The sequence below is a fragment of the Pinus tabuliformis genome, chromosome J (genome assembly GCF_031772625.1).
Source record: "Pinus tabuliformis cultivar Carrire ecotype Pingquan chromosome J, CPIR1, whole genome shotgun sequence".
Taxonomy (NCBI): domain Eukaryota; kingdom Viridiplantae; phylum Streptophyta; class Pinopsida; order Pinales; family Pinaceae; genus Pinus; species Pinus tabuliformis.
Genome location: NC_142295.1, coordinates 1,244,785,032 through 1,244,804,172, shown reverse-complemented (window position 1 = coordinate 1,244,804,172; position 19,141 = coordinate 1,244,785,032). Strand labels below are relative to the sequence as shown.

At 42.7% G+C, this 19,141-nt stretch overlaps 1 protein-coding gene across 1 annotated transcript; it reads left to right on the top strand.

Moving 5' to 3' along the window:
• Positions 1–292: 292 nt before the first annotated feature.
• On the top strand, positions 293–6,333 carry LOC149231712 (uncharacterized). Its single transcript, XM_089381723.1, has 2 exons — positions 293–1,688; positions 2,348–6,333. The coding sequence occupies exons 1-2, from the start codon at positions 293–295 to the stop codon at positions 6,331–6,333; spliced, it is 5,382 nt and encodes a 1,793-aa protein (XP_089237849.1).
• Positions 6,334–19,141: the final 12,808 nt, after the last annotated feature.

The window sequence follows — 19,141 nt, the reverse complement described above, 5'->3', positions numbered from 1 at the left end:
TTTTTTTACCTCCCGACACCCGGTCCTATTTCCCTACTTCTACCCTAGCTCATCGGCTCCTGTTTTTTACCCTAGGGTTTTTACCTGGCAGCGCAAATTGCATCGGAACGGAACAACCAAAGCAAGCACGGGGTTTTTGGGCTGCCTACTGTTTTTCTCCTACCGGTGAGAGCGACCTGCAAATCTGCATTACCAAAACGGTCCCCCGAGGTCAGTGCCGACGGTTACCAGCTCACGAGGCAGACACAACGAGCGGTTACGTTTCTCTCGAGGAAGGTTTGCAGCTGTCGACATGGACAATGAGGAGCTCGATTACTCGGATTCCCCGCTGGCGGAGTCCTCCATCTGGCGCACAACGTTTTCCTCTTCAGAGGGTCTGCACAGTGGCAACTTGTCTGCTAGCTTTGAGCATCTATCCCCGTCCCGTTTTGACCCGCCTCTTCCCACCTCCCTATACCCTGGAGAACCATCCTCCTGGAATACTTTCGCTGTTCCCTCCCCAGCCTCGCTTGGTTTCCTCTCGGACTGCCTACAGTCTTCTCCGATAGGCAACGCTTCACATATGCCGGAGATTCCCCCTATCCCCCCCCTTCCTGTCAACCCTCCGGTGACAAACCCGGTGGTAAACCCTCCTCAGGCAACATCAAGCCCTCCACAGGCCCTTACAGCCCCATCCGGCAGTTACCACGCGGTCCCCCCCCTCCCTGAAGCCATCCCCACCCTGGGATCAAACCCGCTCCCCCCCCCTCCCAATCCTCCCCCGGCGGGCTCAAAAGCACCTTCCAACCAAGGTCGTATGTCCTCACGTCCCTCCAAAAAGCAGCGCTGCTTCAAATCCACGGCTGAGGACGCTTTCCTGCGGTTGGAAGAGGACATTCAGTGGGAAGACGCCATGGATATGGCGGACTGTGTACTGGTAGGAAGGATCCGTGGCAGGCATGCATCGGCGGAGAAAATCAAGCAATGGGCCTCAGAGATCTGGGGTCAATACCTCGCGGAGATCCCATCGGTACATACATTCGTGCGAGGATGGTTCGCACTCAGATTTGCTAGGGTGGACCACACAAGCTGGGTTCTATCATCTTTTTGGCACTTTGAAAAAGCCCCGGTACTGCTCAAACGGTGGACGCCCCTCTTTGATCCTGAGACGGAGCTGCTGGGCATTGGGCCGATCTGGGTCAGATTGCCGGGGCTGCCCCTCCAATACTGGTCCGATGCCATCTTCAAAAGGATAGGCAACGCGCTTGGTACCTTCATGGAAGTAGACAAGTCCTATATCTCGACGGGTGCATTGGCCTATGCTCGAATACTAGTGCACATGGATACCAGGGGTGGTGTGCCGGCAAACATCACTATTCAGTGGAAATCTACTTCAAGGACGCAGAAGCTAGACTACGAGGGCATCCCCTACCGATGCAGACGATGCCACCAGGTGGGGCATCTCTATAAGGACTGCCCCCTTCTCCAGAAGACTCAGCAGGCAGCTACAGGAGAAGATCCACCAATATCAGAAGGCCATACTGGAACACCGGCAGCAGAGGCTCCAAGAGCGGACCACATCATTACATCCGACACGGTGGAAGCGCCTCCAGCATCCCGCCGAAAGAAGGCTGCATCAATCGCTAATCGGCCGCCTTCTCCTCCACTGACCCGATCACGAGCAGCAAAGGGAGCGGTCTTCTCGTCGGGTATGTCCTCTTCTCTGTCTACCTCTGCATCTCTCTCTGTGTCTATGAATTTCTCAGCATCTGGTTGTCCCCCCCCCATCAAGATCCCCCCTCCCTCCTCCCCGTCTGCACAGGACTTAGTCAAGATGGACCGGCCTCCTCCCCCCCCTCCCCGGTCACATTATATGACCTGCCCTATCCCTAAGCCAATAGGCTTTCCCCACTCCTCATCGGATCCCTCTATCCCCCACCCCTCCTTCCCTTCGCCCTCTCCCTCGGTGAACTCTACCCCGAGATACCCTACCCGCTCGACAACCAAGATGAAAGTTCCGGACTCTATCGGAATGCCGCTGGACAATCTTATCCTCTCTCCTAAGCAGGGTCGAGGTAGACCTTCCTCTATGACTATTGCACAAAAACAAGCGGAGGACGAGATCCTCCTGGGTAAACAGATCACTATTCCATGGGCCCTTAGAGCGCAGGATGGCCCCCCCCACCCCCCTCCATGAAAATTTTGTCCTTCAACTGCAGAGGGTTGGCCAGCCCGGAAAAAAAATTGGCCCTAAAGCGCCTTTTACTAACTAACCCGGTGGACATACTATTTTTACAAGAAACCTTATGTAGCGCTGACTCTGTGACCTCTATCTTAAGTCAATGGCTGCCTGGATGGACTTTCTCAGCCATCGACGTCTTGGGCCGCTCTGGAGGAACTGCAATTGGCTTCAAGAACAAAACTATCCTGCTAAAGAATATCTGGGGTGGAGAGGGGTATTTGGGGGCAGACATTTTCTCAAAAGAAATGGAGGAAAGCTATAGAATCATCAACGTCTATGGTCCATGCATGAACAGAGAAATTTACTGGAACAAGCTTTTCAACTCCCCTCTGCTACAGGCGGATAATATTATATTGGGTGGAGACTTAAACTTCTCCATGGGATTCTCTGAATCTTGGGGACATCAGGCTCAAATTGACCCCCTCTCTGACTTTTTTGGGCAATTGCTTGAGGATCACCACTGGATTGATCTCCCCTCAGCAAAAGTCCAATTCACATGGAAGAACAACCGAACAGGGGATCAAAGCTTAGCCAGGAGGCTAGATCGTTTCATCATCAAGGAAGGGCTATGCAATCTCCACCCCAGATCTCGGCAGTGGGTGGGAAGTGGGGGGATCTCAGATCACAGACCCATCCTCCTGGAGATGGGGTCTAGACACCAGACTCAAAAGGCCCCCTTCAAATTTAACTCCACTTGGCTCAGGGACCCCAGTTATATCAAACTCATTACTGACTTCTGGAAGGCACATCCGATCCCTGAGGATGCAGACCCAGCCACTGCTTTTGTTAAGAACCTCTCAGCGCTCAAAGGGATCTCAAGAGAATGGGCAAAAATGAAGAGAATTCAGGATGATCACACTCTTTCGCTGGCTGAACAAGCTATAGAAGTTCTTGAATCTGACTCAGACGGAACTTACATGACCATAGACCAGAAGTCCAGTTATGAAAGTCTCATCAAAAGGAGAACACAGGTCCTCAGAGACAGGGAAGACTCTTGGAGACTTAGAAGTAGAGCCATCTGGCTCAAAGAGGGGGATGAGAACACTAAGTTCTACCATCGTTTTGCAAATGGTCGGAAGGCGATCAATTCCATTTGGGAGCTCAAAGATGATCAAGGAAATCAAGTAAGTAATCCAGGGGAACTAGCCTACCTGGCCTCAACACATTTCAGGAACATTTACAAAGCACCGGAGCAAGCTAGCCTACTTGAAGTAATGAGAGTGGCAGAACTCTTCCCCAGATTTGTGGATGACGAAGCTGCAGAGGATCTCACTAAAGACATCTCATTGGTGGAGCTGGAAGCCACAATAAAAGGATTCCAGAAAGACAAAAGCCCGGGACCTGACGGCTGGACCATTGAGTTCTATTTGGCTTTCTTTGAACTGTTAGGCCAGGATCTCCTCAAAGCCATAAGCCATTGCAGCCTCACGGGCTCCGTCCCTTCTAGCATTAAGGCCACCTTTATTGCCCTCATCCCGAAAACAGATAAGCCGGAATCCTTTGATGACTTTAGACCCATCTCGCTCTGTAACTGTTTGTACAAAATTTTAGCAAAAATCCTAGCAAACAGGTTGAAGCCCATCCTCTCGGACAATATATCCTCTGAACAATTTGCTTTCCTTCACCATCGTCAAATCCATGAAGCTATTGGCACTGCTCAGGAGCTCCTCCACTCGATGCAGAGTAAGAAGCTGAAAGGCATGATACTCAAAGTAGACCTCTCGAAAGCTTTTGATAGGGTTAATCTACTTTACATCCGAATGCTCCTCACTCACCTGGGCTTCCCCTACCCGTTCATCAAAAGTCTCATGGGTTGCATCTCTGATATCCCTTTCAGTGTCCTCCTAAATGGATCCCCCACCCCTTTCTTCACCGCTGAGAGGGGCCTCAGACAGGGATGCCCCCTTTCGCCCCTCCTTTTCCTCCTCATTATGGAAGGGCTAAGTAGGTTGATTACCTCGGAACACAGGAGAGGACGCTTAAAAGGTATCAAAATTGCGGACAACTGCTCTCTCACTCATCTCTTATTTGTGGATGATGTACTCATTTTTTTGAATGGTAGCATGGCGGACTCATCCACTCTACAACACATCTTTGAACTCTTTCAGAAAGCCACTGGTATGGTTATAAATGTTCAGAAATCCACTATCACTGCTCATGGTTGTACTCCACAGGAAATCATCTACACTAAAAATCGCTTCCCCTTTCAAGTTCATCCAATGGAGGAAGGGCTGAAGTATTTGGGCTTCCGAGTGAAACATGGAGGATACAAGATCGCAGACTGGATATGGCTAATTACAAAGGTGGAGAAAAGAATTAATGTATGGTACAACAGATATCTTTCAAGGGCTGGAAGACTTACTCTCATCAAAGCAGTGTTGGAAGCTACACCGGTGTACTGGATGTCACTGGCATGGATACCAAGGGGGATATTAGCCAGGCTACAAAAAATTTGCTGCAATTTCCTATGGAAGGGAAACAAACCGGGAAATCTCTTCGCCTGGGTGAAATGGGACACAATTGCAAGACCCAAAAAATGGGGAGGATGGGGAATAAAGAGACTAGACTTATTTGCAAATGCTCTGGCAGCAAAGCTGGGTTGGCAGCTTCTCACCTCTCACAGTCTTTGGAACAAGGTAGTAAAGGAAAAATATATTGCCCCGGAGAGCATTTACAGCTGGATCAGTAGGGATCACAGAGGTACTGGAAGACACTCTATAATCTGGAAAGCTGTCCTAAACTCTCTTCCTCTCATCCGGGAGGGTCTCACCTGGAGAATCCAACAAGGCAATTCAGTCCGCATTGGCATAGATCCCTGGATTGGGTGTGGCAACATGCATAGACTATCAGGACAGCTCAGGGCTCACCTACAGGAACAAGGGGTCACACACATCACTCATATTGCTGACCAGGAAAACACCTGTTTTCTTCACCAGGCTTGGAAGTCAGCAACAGACCTCCTCATTCCGGATCACTGGAGACAAGAGTGGGAATCCTACACCGAGGCTCTCACACAAGCACACATCAGAATCTCGGAGGAGGAAGATGAGATTGTTTGGGCTCTAGCAAAGAGTGGCTTATATACACCAAAGGAAGGATACCTGCACCTCATGCGCCCTTATCAGCCAGACAATATACAACAATGGTGGAGATCCATTTGGCATTTAAAGGCTGCCCCCAGAACGAGACTGCTAATGTGGGCAATCCTGTACAACAAAATTCCTACTGGCGCAAACTTAAAAAAACGCTCCTTTCATGGACCGTTCTGGTGCCATTTATGCAGAAGGAACGATGAAGACACAGAGCATCTCTTCCTCACATGCCCGGTGGTACAGGAACAATGGACTCTCCTTTCTGCTCGTTCCCCCACCCTCCAGCAATGGCAGGGCCCCACAATCCTTGAAGCATGGAAATGCTGGCTGGAAAAACATTCGGGAAAGGACAAAAACATCCCTCTCCTCATGTGCTGGTCCATATGGACAGCAAGGAACAGAGCCATTTTTGATCAAAAGCTTCCTCACTGGCCTTCCATACTGACCCACATCTTTGCTGATCTTGCTCTTATCCCAGACGATCCTCCCTCTGCTCCCCCCCGCACCATCACCCCTGAACTCATTGACAAATCCATCCCATGGGCGTATTTTGATGGCTCAGCCCAAGAGGAGGGTTGTGGAGGGGGAGCCCTCCTCTTCCTCAGAGACGCCCACTACTTCATGTTACAAATTCCTCTGGGTTGGGGGACAAACAACTATGCTGAGCTTACTACGGCAAAACACATTATCTCTTTTGCTCTTGGAAAAGGATGCACTCATCTGCAATTGTTTGGGGATTCACAGCTTGTCTGCAATTGGCTCAACAGAAAATCAATTTGTAATGCATACTCTTTAAGACATATTCTGGAAGAGGCCCTCAGACTAACAGATGCTCTTGAAAAATTTGAATGTCGCCATATATACAGGGAGCGCAACGTTCGGGCGGACCACCTGTCCAAGCAAGCAGCACAGAGGCAGGAAGCGGACTGGCTAATTCAGGAGGAGCTGGACGGGACCTTCTTTCAGCACTACCACAGACCCTTTGTTGATCAACAACCACAAAGGGATCCACAACACTGAAAGGGGTCCCAACATATCACCGTTTTTTTTGGTTATTTTTCTATGTTTACTAAATACAAAATCGGTTATATATGTATGCACCGCCTCGGGGCGGAAAACAGTCTGTTTACTATACCTTTTTTGGACAGCAAGATATAGACTTGCTGCATATATTGTTTTTGAATATAAACCTCCTTGGAGGATGTACACTCCCTGTGTGGTGACAAACACAAAGGGAAAGGAATGATCTCTCTTAGCTCACCTGTTCAGTTCTGGAACAAACGTCAAAAATTCCTTTTTGATAGTTTTGAAAGGCACTCAGCCTCAGTATGCATATGCTCAGCATCTACAGAATGTAATTTCTTTGACTTAATAGAAATTACGACTTTTTCTACGGGAAAAAAAAATGTATGTATGTATGTATGTATGTATGTATGTATGTATGTATGTATGTATGTATGTATGTATGTATGTATGTATATGTATATGTATGTTTTCTCGCATTGGCCTCACCAAGGTCTTGTTCTATATTTATATGTATTTACATATATCCGAATGCAAATTGTTACAGGGTTAATCCTTACGGCCAGCACCCCGTATACATGTGTGTGTGTGTGTGTGTGTCTCACTATATACAAAGCTCGGTATTGAGGCTTGGACACACAATTCAGTTCCTATTTCAATACTTTGTGCATAATTATGTACCTAGGAATGTTGGCTAATTCACAGGATAATTCATAGGTAAATTAATAATTTACATTATCACATAAATGCACAAATCCTTATGAAGAAACTAAGGTAATATCATGCTAAATATAATAACCTAGATATTTATAGACATATGATTCACATGATAGTTGTGCTCCCAATGTAGTGCTAGCATGTATATATACATATATATACATACATGTTAGTACATATAAGTATACAAAGACCATCAACCTACTTATCTATTATTCTTACTATATGAAAGCATAGGAACTCCACTTAGTATTTCAATTAATCCTGGCATTTAGATTGTTTACAAACAGTTAATATCACGGAGATTTACACAACAGTTAAACACAATTCCATGCTCAGATCAACACAAGAATCTTGAACCATATCCCAAATAATTCACATCAATCATCAGTATAGGAAGTCATACTCTTATCTATATAGGGATGTGACATCCCTCATATGTCTAATGGCATTTAAACAATATAGTAAACATTCATCTAGAATCACCTGCACCTAAAGCATATTAAACACCATTGCACCGCTCACAAGAGTTAGATCACTCCTTGGAATCACACAAGGATTTTCATTACAGGAATTAATATTTCATATCATCTATAAGTGCATGTACCATTACTTAGGAAATAATTATAGCATTATCAATTCATCTTTACTCAAGTCAAGTTCCACACATATGAATGGAATTTAGATAACACAATAACTATCTATATAAATTCACTGGTATATAGAACATAAGGAGTAAATGTATTATTCTTCAAAGGACTTCCCAATTGATATTGGGAATCTAATTTTTCACCCAACCATAGACAAACTGCAACCAATTATTTCTTGTAGTTGTCACTCCCAAGCCAGATTTTAGAGCTTTAGTGAGAGTGATCAAAGGATTTCACACTTAACTCCTTTGGGAGTTCAAATATTTCCCCATCTCCACCCAGCAACCAATAATTTATAGCTAGTGCCTTTACCCCAAACCAGGAATCCAGAGATCACTGGAATCCCTGCAACTCAACAGTTTGAAGAATACTTTGATGTTTTTGTTTGCTTCAACAGCTTACCCATGCTTCTCTCTAGTCTCTTGGAAGTTATTTCTTCCCATTTTCCTTGGCCTCCTCCTTCATTCTTTTCCAATGATTGAAAGCATACTCTCCCCCAAAATACAACATAACTCCTTATTCTTCTCGTTGTCCCATGTTGCTTTTTTCCTCCATGTTGCACTTCTCTCTGCGCAGACCCCCTCCAATTAGGTGTAGTCCCTGTCTTTCCTTCTTCCCTTATCCTTATATCTGAATTTCTCCCCTTTTTTTTTCCTCTGCATCATGCCTACATGGTTTGTTTCTCCACGTCTAACTAGAATTTCCCAAACCAATGATATGGTGCCACCTGCCTCCCTGACTCCCCATTGTCTTCTTGATTCCCTATCTGTACTTCTTCCCTTATCCTTCTATCTAAATTTCTCCCCTTTTTTTCCTCTACTTCGTGCCTTCATGGTTTGTTTCTCTGTGTCTAACCAGAATTTCCCAAACTAGTGAGATGGTGCCACCTGCCTTTCTATCTCCCCATTGTCTTCTTGATTTGTATTTCTAGTTGTTTCTTGTTACAACCAATGGTCATATCACCTCTACATGTCTTTATCCATGAAGTGACTCTACAACATTTTGGCCACCTTTTATTGAATTTTCTTGTCCCTTATTACTTGTAACTGTTTGCAAAGAGGCATGGTCCTTGTCCTCATTTTCTTTTTGGTGAATTTACATGACCTATCCTTTTGAGCGCAATTGGTAGCCTCCATTGTTTCCACTTAATAAACTCAAATTTTCTGCTAATCCCAACCAGTCTCCCTCCCCAAGCTCTGAAATTTGTGTCTCATCTCATCCTTTTTTTGTATTTTATTTGCAAGCTTATTACAATTTTTATAGGAGGGGGGTTTTCCCAAATGGATTGTCACAATCACTGTCTCTACCTCTCCACCCTCCAACTATGTCATTATCTCCCTCCCTCTATTTTTCTCTATTTCCTCCTCTCCCCCCCCCCCCTCTCTCTCTCTGCCTCTACCCCTCTCTCTATCTCTCTCTTTTTCCCTCTCTCCCCACCCTCCAACTGATCTGAAATGGATAAGATTAGTAATATTGTGATAATTCCCCATTAATAATAAAACCTAAGATGCTTATCATTTTCTTATCAAGTGCTTAAGGATTCACCATTTTTGCTTAATTTACTGATTCCCATGAGAGTTTCTTATGTAAATGTTATAAATAATTTAACATAAAACATATGATGAATAGCAGAAAAATAATAGCAAAGAACATCAAAATACAACACACAACACAAAGATTTGATGAGGAGTTCACCCCTCCTGGACTATGTCTCCTTGGTCTATCTTCCAATGCTTGGGCCTCTCTATTATGCTCAAAATTACAACAAAAGTTTCTTTACAATGCTCAAATGCCTCCGAAACCTGTCTCATTGAGTTGAAGTTATACAAAACTACTAGAATTGACTCTTTTTGCACATAATTTGGATAATAAATGAAGAATTTATGACCTCTCCCAGTTCTCCCACAATTTTCTCCTCCAAATCTAGCTAATTGTCAGTTAAATTCATTATCCGGAGCTAATTCTGGTAGTTTCGCCGAAATTAGCGGTCCTGCCAACTTCCCCGCCTATCTCGCGGTTAAGGCTGAGTGGTCACATGGTGGTTAGATCCGGTGGTGTAGGCGATGGTTCCAGAAGGCTCCATCGTAAATCGAAATCGCAATCGACAGAACCATCGGTGTACAGGTGTTCTACGATAAGACGGACTCGTTGGGATTATAAAACTCAACATATAACAATATCACATCCGGTGCCCTATCGTAAATCGTAAACAGAGGTTACAGCCAGGGCTGCTTTGTAAACACCAACCCATTTTGCAATTGCGATATGCGATATATCCCATCGCAACTAAGCTCTGTCGAGGGCCAATTCATAACCTCTTGTCCACCTCCGATATGCGATATGCGATATCGCAATTGCAAATCGATAATGTTGGGGGCCGATTACTTAAGCCGCTTCTTCCTTTTGCTCCGATATGCGATATGCAGGACCCAATGGCAACCTGCCGCTTGACGTTTCCCCATTCACTGAGACCTTTTCCACATCATCTCCTCCTACCACCTAGACAAGTCAAACTTGAACTTTGACTTACTCTAACTTATGCATACAAGCTCAGATTTGAGTGTCATTCGCATCGTTGGAATCAGAATGACAAGCTCTTCGATCTAAAGCTCAGTTTAAAAAATTCTGACACTTTTATTTTTGAGCATAAACTTGAGCACCTAATCACTCCTCCCCACTGGAAGTCTTTTGAACCCCAAAAGATTATATTCAGTTATTGAACATATGAGGGTATTGTTCCCTCACCTTCCCCTCTTCAATCCATTTGGCCTTTGATGGATTTGTACCTTTGAGACCCACTCGAAGATAATCAACATTTCCCCTCTTTGATGACGTCGTTATTTTGTCAAGTATGGTGTATTGTTGAAGCTCATCAAGAAATTCTAGAGAAAAATCTTCAATTGATGGAATCTATACACTTTCTCCTTAATATTCAAACAAAGGAAGCTCATACAATCTCAAATTTTCAACATTAACGACAAAATAAATTTGCATATATGAAGGTAAATCAATATTTAAAGCATTATTACCAATTTTTTCCATAATTTTAAATGGACCATAACGGATTGGTTTCATCTTTTTACTTTCACCTTGAAGCCTTTCCTTGCTAATGTAAAGCCAAACTTCATCACCTAGTTGAAACTGATGATCCACACAATGCTTATCATGCCTTGCCTTATTCTTGGCTTGACTCTTTTCTAGTTGTTCTTGAACTATTTCGTGAATCGACTGAATTTTCTCAATGAATTTCTTTGCTTTGTCTATGTCACTATGTCCATCTATAGCTACATCATTCTCAAAGATGAAATCCAAAGGCGATTTAGGCAAATAACCAAGACATGCCTCAAAAGGAGAAGTTAGAGTAGAAGATTGTTTTGCTCAGTTGTAAGCATGTTGAATATAATGCAATTGTTCATCCCACAACTTAGGATGTTTGCTGCCATATCCTCTTAGCAAATGAATAATTGTGTTGTTAACCACTTCAGTTTGACCATCTGTTTGTAGATGGAAGGCTATACTTTTCTTCAACTTGGTGTCCATCAAGTTCCATAAATTTGACCAAAAATTCCCAAAAAATTGGGAATCACTATCACTTACAATAAAAGTAGGTAATCCAAAATGAACCCATACATTTTGAAAGAAAATTTGATTTGTTTGTTCAACTGTAATTTGTTTTTTACAAGGCATTAATATGCACATCTTGGTGAACCTATCCACAACTACGTACAAATAATCATGACCTTTTCTTGATAAAGGAATACCTCCTACAAAATCCATAGAAACACTCTCCCATGGACGTGAAGGCAGCGGAAGTCGTGTGTACAATCCTAGTTTCCTATTACTAGGCTTACTGATTGCACACAGTGAACAACCTCTGATAAAACGTGGCACACTTTCAAGCATACGAGGCCAGTGAAAATACCTCTGAAGATTTTCCATTGTTTTAATTACACTGAAATGTCCAGCAATAAGAGAAGTGTGTGCTTCCCTTGTGACATTTACTCTCTTTCCCTATGGAAGACAAAGTTTTCCCAAATGATACAACATATTATCATGTACATGGTAGTCTAATTCCTCAACTTGGTGACCTTGACTCAAGTTTGAATATACCTCTTGAAAGTCAACATCATGTGCGTATTGTTCAACATAACTTTCAGGCAAAACAGAATGATTCTTGAGTAAAATGGCTACATTAACAACTGGTCTAGAAAGCATATCAAAAACTCTGTTATAAATACATTTCTTGTACCTGATTACCAAGTGGAATTTTTGTAAGAATCCCATCCAACGAAAGTGCCTTGATTGCTGCAATTTTGTTTGAGATTGCAGATATTTCAAAGGTTGATGATCGGTCTGAATAATGGTTTCTTTTCCCATTAAGTAGTGCTTCCATTTCTTCACACTTTGCACCAATGCATAAATCTCTTTATTCATATGTAGGGTAGTTAATAACAGCACCATTAAAAATCTTATAATGAAATGAAATGGGCTTACCATGTTGTAAAATAACTGCACCCATGGCATAGTCACTTGCATCTGTTTGTATTTCAAATGGTTGTTTCAAATCCAGTAGTGCTAAAACTGGGGTTGAAGTGATCTTTTGTTTTAAGGCATCAAATGTTTTTGTTGTTTTCCTCCCCACTGGAAGAAAACCTTCACGTTAGTCAAAGCATGTAGTGGAGATACTATGGAAGATAAATTGGCAATGAACTTCCTCCAGTATTGTGCTACTCCCAGAAAACTCCTTACTTCTTCAACTGATTTGGGTATTGGGAAATTCACAATGACCGAAACTTTAGAGGGGTCAATCTTCAGCTCACCTCCTCCAACTATGTGGCCCAAATACACTAAGGAAGTTTTCTCAAATTCACATTTAGACATCTTCAGAAATAACTGTTCTTTTTTCCAGACATCCAACACTTTCCTCACATGCTTGACATGCTCTTCTTGTGATTTTCTGAATATCAAAATATCATCAAAATAGACAATTACAAACTCATCAAGAAAGGATCTTAAAACATCGTTCATAACTCTCATGAATGTAGCTAGAGAGTTGCAAAGACCGAAAGGCATAACCCGCCACTCAAAAAATCCATGTTTGGTTTTAAAAGCAGTCTTCCAAATATCCTCCTGAGCTATTCTAACTTGATGATATCCACTTCTCAAGTCTAATTTACTGAATATTTTTCATTCTTCAACTAATCTAGCAAATCATCTATTCTGGGTAGTGGGGATCGATTCTTTATGGTAATTTTATTCAAAGCTTGATAATCTACACATATGCACCAGGTTCCATCTTTCTTGGGTACCAAAACAATTGGTGAACCACATGGCAAAGTAGAGGGACGAATTACACCTTTATCTAACAATTCCTGGACTTGTTTCTTAATTTTTGAACTTTCCAGAATTGACATTCGATACATATTGATATTTGGGAGTTGACAATCTTGTTGTAGCTGAATTTCATGCTAAATTCCCCTTTTTGGTGGAAATCCCTTTGGTTCTTGAAACACATCTCCATATTGATTGACTACATCAACCAATTCGGCTTTCAACTTCACGTCACAGCGTGCAAAGGATTCACGCTCCGTGTCATTCTTCTGCTTTGTTATGCTCCTATACCAATAGGTGTCATATTTCATGATTGACTGGTAAAGTCCCAAATATGTTCATCCTTTCCATGTTGCAAAGGTTCCATATTTTGAAAAAATCAAAAAATTAAAAAATGAAAAGAGGGTATGCCCTAAAAGAAAGATCAAAGGGCAAAAACAATGAAATGGTCAAAAAGAAAAGAAATGAATCCCAAATGAAGAAGACCAGGAAAGTTTGCTAGTCCAAAATGCCACTACTATTCTATTTTTGCAAAGAATCTCATTGTGTGCAATCAGTTGACTCTTGTCATAGTTGATGGATGGCCAAACAGCTTAAACTTGGCCACGTCATGTTTAAATTTCTTGTTTTAGAGATAGAGAATAAAATCTGTCCAAACAGTTCAAGCTTGGTAGATAAATAGTTAGATAGAGAAGCAAAGGAGCTCAACATCTAAATCTGAGCCCTTGGAAGAAATAAGGGCAGACTTAGATAGGATGGCACTTAAAAGAAAAGAAGAGAGTAAGGGTTTGCTAGTTTAAATGCACCCAAGGAAAAAGGAAAAAAAATGTTAGGTATAATAGGCTGGGTAGGTAGTTTTGATGTTGTAGAAGCAGGCTTATGAGTAATTTTGTCTTTCCAAGGTGATTCATCTTATTACTATCATAAGTTCCATGGAAACTCTGTGGTGACAGATCAAATGAAGCATGTCTAACTTCCCTTCACACTTTTTCCTAAAAACACTTGCTAACCTCCCTCGCAAGGATATTGAGATCTACTCAATACTCTTAAAAACACTCCATTTCATGAAAAACCTAAGAAGTACAACATTCTTGCTTTGAAAGAAGAAACCACATTTCTTGTGAAAAAATACTTTTCTCCTCTCAGCCTAAGTATCTTAAACATTAGACTTAGCGCTTATTCCTACCTCATATTCATATTAACCAATAACTTTATCGTATAAATCCCTATCCTAATGCCCCTTTCCCTTATTATATTAACATATAAAAAACCCCCGAAATATTTACTATCCCGCCCCCCGACTAAACTATAGCCATATATTATTGTTCAAAAGGAATTAAAAGGTTTATTTGAAACCTTTTAATAACCCATTACAGCGCCATTTAAAAGGATTTATCAACATCTGGTTGATTAAATAACTTAACCCAAGGTCCCACGAACCAATCATACCCGCCCATATTAAACAACATTATTTAAAATTGTGTTGGGCCCATGCTGTTTCAACCTCTGCCACATCCCGTTGACCGCCAGCCGTGAGATCCTGGCCCGTCGATCCGACGGCCCACAACAATATCCAAGGCTCTTACCCTCCGAAGATTACCACCCGAGGAGCCGGCTGTATTTCCGTCGTACGTGGGACACGCGGCGGCCTCCCGGTAAGCTCGCGGCCCTCCCACCCAATACCACCTTGGCTTAAAAGCGGTGCGAGCCCAAACCACTTACCGCCCCTGCTGACCCCCCGGCTGACGTTATCACCACATCATTTGCTGACATCACCTCTGCGTCATCGCCACATCACTCCTCCGTACCCCGCTTCGTGACAAAACATTCCATCATGCTGACGTCATCCTACCAAAAGTGCCAAAAAGCCCGCCAAAGCCAAAATTTTGTTAAAAACGCGAAAAAGTGTCATTTTCGCTCATTTCAATTGGTTTTTTTCACGAGACCGGTGCATGAAAATTGCATCGAAGCTGCTACCAGAGCTCTAGTCCGCCACACCAGCCACCATAATCCGGCATCTCGCTCTGCAATTCATTATCCAACCTGCAAAACTACGCTCGTTCGTCGCAAAAACACAGTTATTTACCCCGGTCCATCTCCCAAACCCGTGTTTTTGGTTTTTCCTCTACAAATTATATATGTGAGAGCCAAATTCAAGAACAGAACAGTCTGTTAGCCCACCGAAATTCACCAGAACTCCCATTTGGCCTGTTTTTCCCATAGAAACTTGACCCCCAGCTTAAAAACACAGAGAACTGAATAATGGAAGCTCACGTGGCCCTTAATGTTGCGCCTCTCAATGCTCCTCATACTGACCAGCATCATTTGCCCTTAGCTGACAGAGATTTCCAGATAGAGGACCCAATTAGCTGCCAAAATCATCTTCGTACCTTCTGCCTAGTCAGAAACAGTCATTTGAACAACTCTGATATCTATGGAATATGGGAATCCAATTGCCCCAGATATTACCTTCCCTCAGTGAATATATTCCCTGATATAATTTGCCACTACTGTGCAAATTATGACCCTGTCACTAAGGCAGTCCTCTCTCCATCACAAGATGTCCTTTTCTACATAACTGCTGATTCTATCAATGAAATGCTACAATTCCATCCAATTCAGCCTCTTGCTCCTCTATCCATGGGATTTTTACTTGAGCAAGGCTCTCAACTATCCACTGCAGAAATAGGCCGGATTGCTAAGTTATTCATGGAACGAAATTGCCAGCCTCGGGGGCCACCTCCTTATTTACATGTTTGGTTTAATGAGACTGGGAGAATTATTCCTGACATGACCTCAGCAATCTTGGGATTTAGGTCCAATGAGTATGTGGATGAGATGGTCTTGGTTCTGTTATCCACCTTTATTCCAGGACAGTCCCCTACTATTAAGTATGATTATGCCTCCTTCATTGCTGACAAAATCCATACTCAATTCATGAACTTGGAAAGAGAAGGAGTGTTTAAATACACAACTTACATATACCACCTATTGTTATATTATCATCCAGACATTTTTGTATTTCCCATCGGGAAATTGGATTCCAAAGGAGAGAGGAGGCTTGTAATCTTTTGGACCTCTGTTTTCCATAGAATTGGTGAGACTCCTTATACCTACTATGAGTTTATTGACCTGTTTATACATCCTGCTTCCTCTCTATTAATAGGAAATTCTCCTCCTAGGCTCTCTGGTGACATGAGGAAGATTTTATAGCTCTCCAAAAGCTACAGAATAGGTGACTGGTACTTCTACCAGGATCACACTGAAATCAGGATATATGGTTGCGAGTTGTGGCCTTATAAGCTGCCCAAGTATGTGCCTATGAGTCTATTTGCATTAGAATATTTCAGGCAACTAATAAATTCAGATCTAACTCACTTCCACAATGCAAAGAAAAAGGCCCAGCTAAAAATAAGAAACCAGCTAGGCCCTTTTATCCTTAACAAAAGGGAAGCATGGGAAGATGCTGACAAGATATTGGGAGAACAACTCAAATTCAAGAAGAGCTTTTGGTGGGTACCCTATGACCCAAATGGCTTTATCAGTGAAAGAAAAGTAAAAAATAGGCTATTAGCCGATAAACATTATAGGATCCCTGAAATAGAGCAATTTGCTAATCAAGATGAGTGGGTGGAAGGCACATTGATAGAAGAGCTTACTGAGCAAGAGAAAATGGAACAAGCTATAAAAAATCTAGAAAAGACTCTTGACCTGGACTCTTTTGGACAGGTATTTTTCAAGCTGCCTCAGCAAACTGGAGTCGGTACATCATCTGCTGGAACTTCACAGCAACCTGCCCAAGAAAGCACTACACCAGCTGCAGGGACATCAAAGGGCAAAGAAGTGCTAGATACAGAGCAGCACATAATGAAATATCAGCCAGCAACATCAGAGGAACAGGGCCAAGAACAAACTCCTCCTGTCCAAACCAAAGCACCAGAGATACCAGCATTACAGACTCCTCTAAATGAGGAAAGGGGCAGGAAAAGAGACAGAGAAGAGCCCACACCTGTAAGTGGACCAGCAGAGCAACCAGGGGCAAAAAGGCAAAGAATAAATCCTCTATCTGAAGAGGAAATTATTGAGGAAACCATAGAAAGCCTAAGAGGCAAGAGGGCAACTAGCCCATAGATCTGCCCGGTAATAGAAACATCCACCAACTCTCATAGGCAGGACCCAGAAAGGCAGCACAGTGTGGAATTTTCCTCCACAAGGCCACAAAGCAAGCAGGGCTCTAAGATCAAAAAGACATTCACAGAGATAAAAGCCCGGAATGACCCACCGAGGCTGCAACTTTATAATCAGCTTCTCAAGATGACCCCCGCCAACCAACAAAGGTTGATGTCTGCATATGATATAAAAGAAGGAAAAATGATCTTAAGCCACTTCAAGCCTAAAGTGCAGCAGCCACAGTCAGCAGCTGACTACATTAGAACAAATCTGGAGGTCCTTGCCAAAGACATTCATCTTATGGACCAAATTGAGCTACACAAGCAAATTGGAGAGATGGTCTACTCTACATTGGCAGATAAGGCAATGTTGGCTTATAAATTGCAGAACTCATTGAACAACACATCTGCCCAACTAGATTTGGAGAAGGCATCTTCTTTAGCCAAAGACAACAGAATAAAGTCCTTGGAAGAGATTATAATCAAGCTGGGACATGATCCCAAGGATGCCAAAGGCATAAAAGCCCTAATAAAGAAAAAGGAAGAGGACATTGTTGCCCTCAGGAAACAATTGAAGCTTCCTACTGCTATGCATCCACAAACTACAGAGATTGTACAGCAAAAAACAGAGGAGGACATGGTCGAAAATGAATGAGAGACTAAATGAGACAGAGCAGGCATTAGAGAAAGCAATAAGAGAGAAGCAGGGAGAGTCGACCTCCCAGCCACCTGTAGTAGCTCCAACAGTCACAACTGCCTCTCCAACATCAACAACAGTAGCAGGCAGCAGCACTACCATGACCACAGAAGAGTTAATAAAATCCATGGAGGAATCAAAACTCCAAGTATCAGAATTGAAAGAAGCCAAAGAGAAATTGGCAAAATTAGAAGTGAGTTATGACAAATCCAAAATGACTGTGGCAGAAAAGACAAGAGAGGTGAAATCATTAGAGAACAAGGTAAAAGCATTGGAAAAGGACCTCTCTTTAGATAAGCCTTTGGGAGAAATTAAAGGAATTTTGTGGGATAACATCAGTCAATCCATTAATAATGTGTGGAGATCTATTCAAACTATTTATGAGCAGATTGACTTGATAGTAGTAGCCCAAGTGGAAATTCAAAGGGCCAGAACTTAATTGGGACATATGCCCAAACAGGCCAACAGGCTAATCCATTTTTTGAATACTAAGACCAGTGAAGAACTAGCAGCACTAGACATCAGAGACAGGACAGGCACCATCCTAACAATCAAAATAGTTCTGACCAAGAGAACCCTGATGCAGAATCTGGAAAGGAGGTGCCAAGATATGCAAGTGGAGATAGACTCTTTTATAGAAAGATTTGCAGTTTTGCATGAAAGGGGCTTGCCAAGTCTGTTGGGAAGCAATGAACGCCTGTTGAGACAAGTTGAGTACACGCACAGGTTGGACAAACATGTTGCTGATCAAGTAAATGCATCATCAATTACTTCTGCAGAGAAGGCCCTTCCATTTGGCCAAACTCTCTACAACAACTTGGAAAATCTATTTTATATTGAGCATGAGGTGAAACATCTTTTTACCGTCCAGCCTAACTTCTTTAGGTACACAGACGCTGATGAGACTTTAAGAAAGCTACAAAGACATAATTTACCAGAACAGAAGTGGTGGCAAAGCATGTTGGAAATCCTATAGGCATGTTTCAACTTTTGTTTTACCCAGGATACAACAGATACCATAAAGTAGAGAATAGGAACAGATAAGAGTCATGCGGGGCAACAGTCTATCAAATCAAAATTAAATACGCCTGAGAAAGATGAGGCAGCGGCATGGAATATCAGTGGAAATAGCCACCAGCCGATTCACCAAGCTTACAGTCAACACATCTCACCAACTGAGCAACCAGCACAACAACATTTACTTCTTCATTTATTTCTCCCTGTTTTCAAGATCATTTACT

Excerpts from the sequence above, each read along its gene's own strand:
- LOC149231712 (XM_089381723.1), top strand. The coding sequence starts at position 293 with ATGGACAATGAGGAGCTCGATTACTCGGATTCCCCGCTGGCGGAGTCC. Across the intron at positions 1,689-2,347 it reads GGGAGCGGTCTTCTCGTCGG|CCATCGACGTCTTGGGCCGC; the intron begins GTATGTCCTCTT and ends GGACTTTCTCAG.